The 2,124-nt window shown below is 47.6% G+C and overlaps 1 protein-coding gene across 1 annotated transcript in view; it reads left to right on the plus strand.

Annotated features, from left to right (window-relative positions):
• Positions 1–581: 581 nt before the first annotated feature.
• LOC119353230 (nuclear pore complex protein NUP214-like) overlaps positions 582–2,124 on the plus strand; it is a 13,247-nt gene continuing 11,704 nt past the window's right edge. The window contains exons 1-3 of the mRNA XM_037619825.1: positions 582–994; positions 1,087–1,304; positions 1,693–1,852. Coding sequence (XP_037475722.1) covers positions 784–994; positions 1,087–1,304; positions 1,693–1,852 — 589 coding nt within the window. The 5' untranslated portion in view covers positions 582–783. The remainder of the gene's footprint in view (positions 995–1,086; positions 1,305–1,692; positions 1,853–2,124) is intronic.

Raw genomic sequence — 2,124 nt, forward strand, 5'->3', positions numbered from 1 at the left:
CACGGTCAACATTGGCTTGTCCTGTCGCCCAATAAGATATATTATTTGTTTATTTTATTAAAAAATACACTTTGTTATGTTTTCTCGTGTGTATCAAATGAAAAGTTAATGCCGTGAAAATGTTTCTGTTGAATCATTAATCATGTTTATACGAAACATGAAAGACTACTTGTTATACTAATATTCATCTGAAATGTTCATGTATTTTTAAATATCATTAACTTTAATTCACTTGCTTAAAGGTAAATGTTCAGGGCCTATTGTTTCATGTATTTCTTGTATAATAAATAAATTAAAAAATGGATCCAAAATACGGAAATAAATGTAAAATGAAATAAATAATAAATAAAACAAAAATAAGCATAAATACTTTTTTGAGAAATCATCGAAAACAAAATAAATAATATCGCACCTGACCTAATTGGGCCGGCCAGTGGCGAATAATGCTTTGCCATGTTCAAGCTGATGAGAGCAAGGGCCCAAAAAACCACAGCTCTGCCGTAGCCCAAGACCGAAGCCGTCAAAAAGGTCCATTGTTTTGTGGCCCACGGTCACTCCAGGTTACCACCACCACATTCGCCGCCGGGAACCCTCCGCTCCCCGCCGTCCCCGTCCCTCTGCTGACTGCTCAGCTTACAAACCACGCTAATCTCTTCCTAAATCTTCGGGTAACTCCAAATTTCGAAAGCCCCCGTCGCTGCTGCCTCGCCGCGGCGCAAAATCAACCGCCCCCCCTCCCAACTTCCTCCCCAGAACCCTAGCCCCCGGCCGCCACCGCCGGCCATGGCGGCGCCTCGGGAGCTGGACCTCTCCGACGAGGTCGAGGGCGAGATGGACGGCACCACCGACTTCGTCTTCCGCCTCGTCGGCGACCCCATCCCCGTCCTACCCCTCGCCTCCGCCCCGCTCTCCCTCTTCGACCTCCAGTCCCCTCCCGCGCGCCCGCTCGCCGTCTCCGACCGCCACGCCGCGGTCTTCCTCGCTCACCCCAACGGTAAGCTTGCCCCGAATCGCCATCCGCCAAGCGCCCGCCTCTGCATTCCTGTCAGACCTCACCGCCTAGGGTTTCCCGCTCTCTGCTTCCAGGGTTTATCGCCGCGAGGACGAAGGCGTTGATCGAGGCCAGCAAGGAGGCCAGGGAGAAGGGCAAGGCGAGCACCCGCTGCGCGCAGGACTGCTGCGTCACCGACGTGCCCCTCCCCGGCGTCACTCTCCTAGCGCTCTCCCGCGACCAGTCCGTGCTAGCTGCCTGCACGGGCACTGAGATCCAGTTCTTCTCGGCTACTTCCTTGCTCACCGATAAGGTTGGACCATCTTTTCCAGTTCCCCACAAAATCGTGTGAACAATGCAATGTCAGTCCAGGGCAGCGTAACAGGACAATACCACAACAGAATATTAGAATGGGATTATCTGTTCTGCTGCAGTGCATTTTTCCACAGCATGTTCCGAGTTAGATATCTGTGTAAGAACAAGCTGGTAGTAATGACCAATGAGCTAATGCCATTGATGGTGTTTACCAGTTTTTTAATGCTTTGGCGATTCCTGGCAATGACCAGGTTTACTGGTTGAGTGCTTGTTGATCCTGGCGCCGGATATGGTCTGGCTTGCTGTATAATAAATCGTAGTTTTACTGTTTTCAACAGTAGCTGCCTTTTCCATGATTACCGTTGTCTAATAATTTTGCTCTACAGGATATCAAGCCGTCATCATCATGTAGCATGGGACGATCTGGCACTGTCAAAGATTTCAAATGGCTAGATAATGCCTATATTGTACTCTCGAATGGTGGATTGCTATCTCATGGGAGTTTGGGGCAAGGCCTGAAGGATATAATGGAAAATGTTGATGCTGGTTTGTCTCTTTTCCTACCCTTTTCCTGGGTTAACATTCTTCGACTTATGTAACTTCTACCATATGACCAGAAATCATGCCCTAGGATACCTGTCAGTTGGTTTGTTAGAAAAGCAAGTGATTAGCTTTTAATAATCCACTGATTTTGACATATGAGTACTTATATCATAGAGCATGTCAATTGTTTGACTGCTACATTATTGAGGATCAATACAACAAGAAATTAATGTAATAGTGCTATAATATGTACCACTCCTGTTGGGTACCCCCCC

Source organism: Triticum dicoccoides, chromosome 2A (assembly GCF_002162155.2).
Source record: "Triticum dicoccoides isolate Atlit2015 ecotype Zavitan chromosome 2A, WEW_v2.0, whole genome shotgun sequence".
Classification (NCBI taxonomy): Eukaryota; Viridiplantae; Streptophyta; class Magnoliopsida; order Poales; family Poaceae; genus Triticum; species Triticum dicoccoides.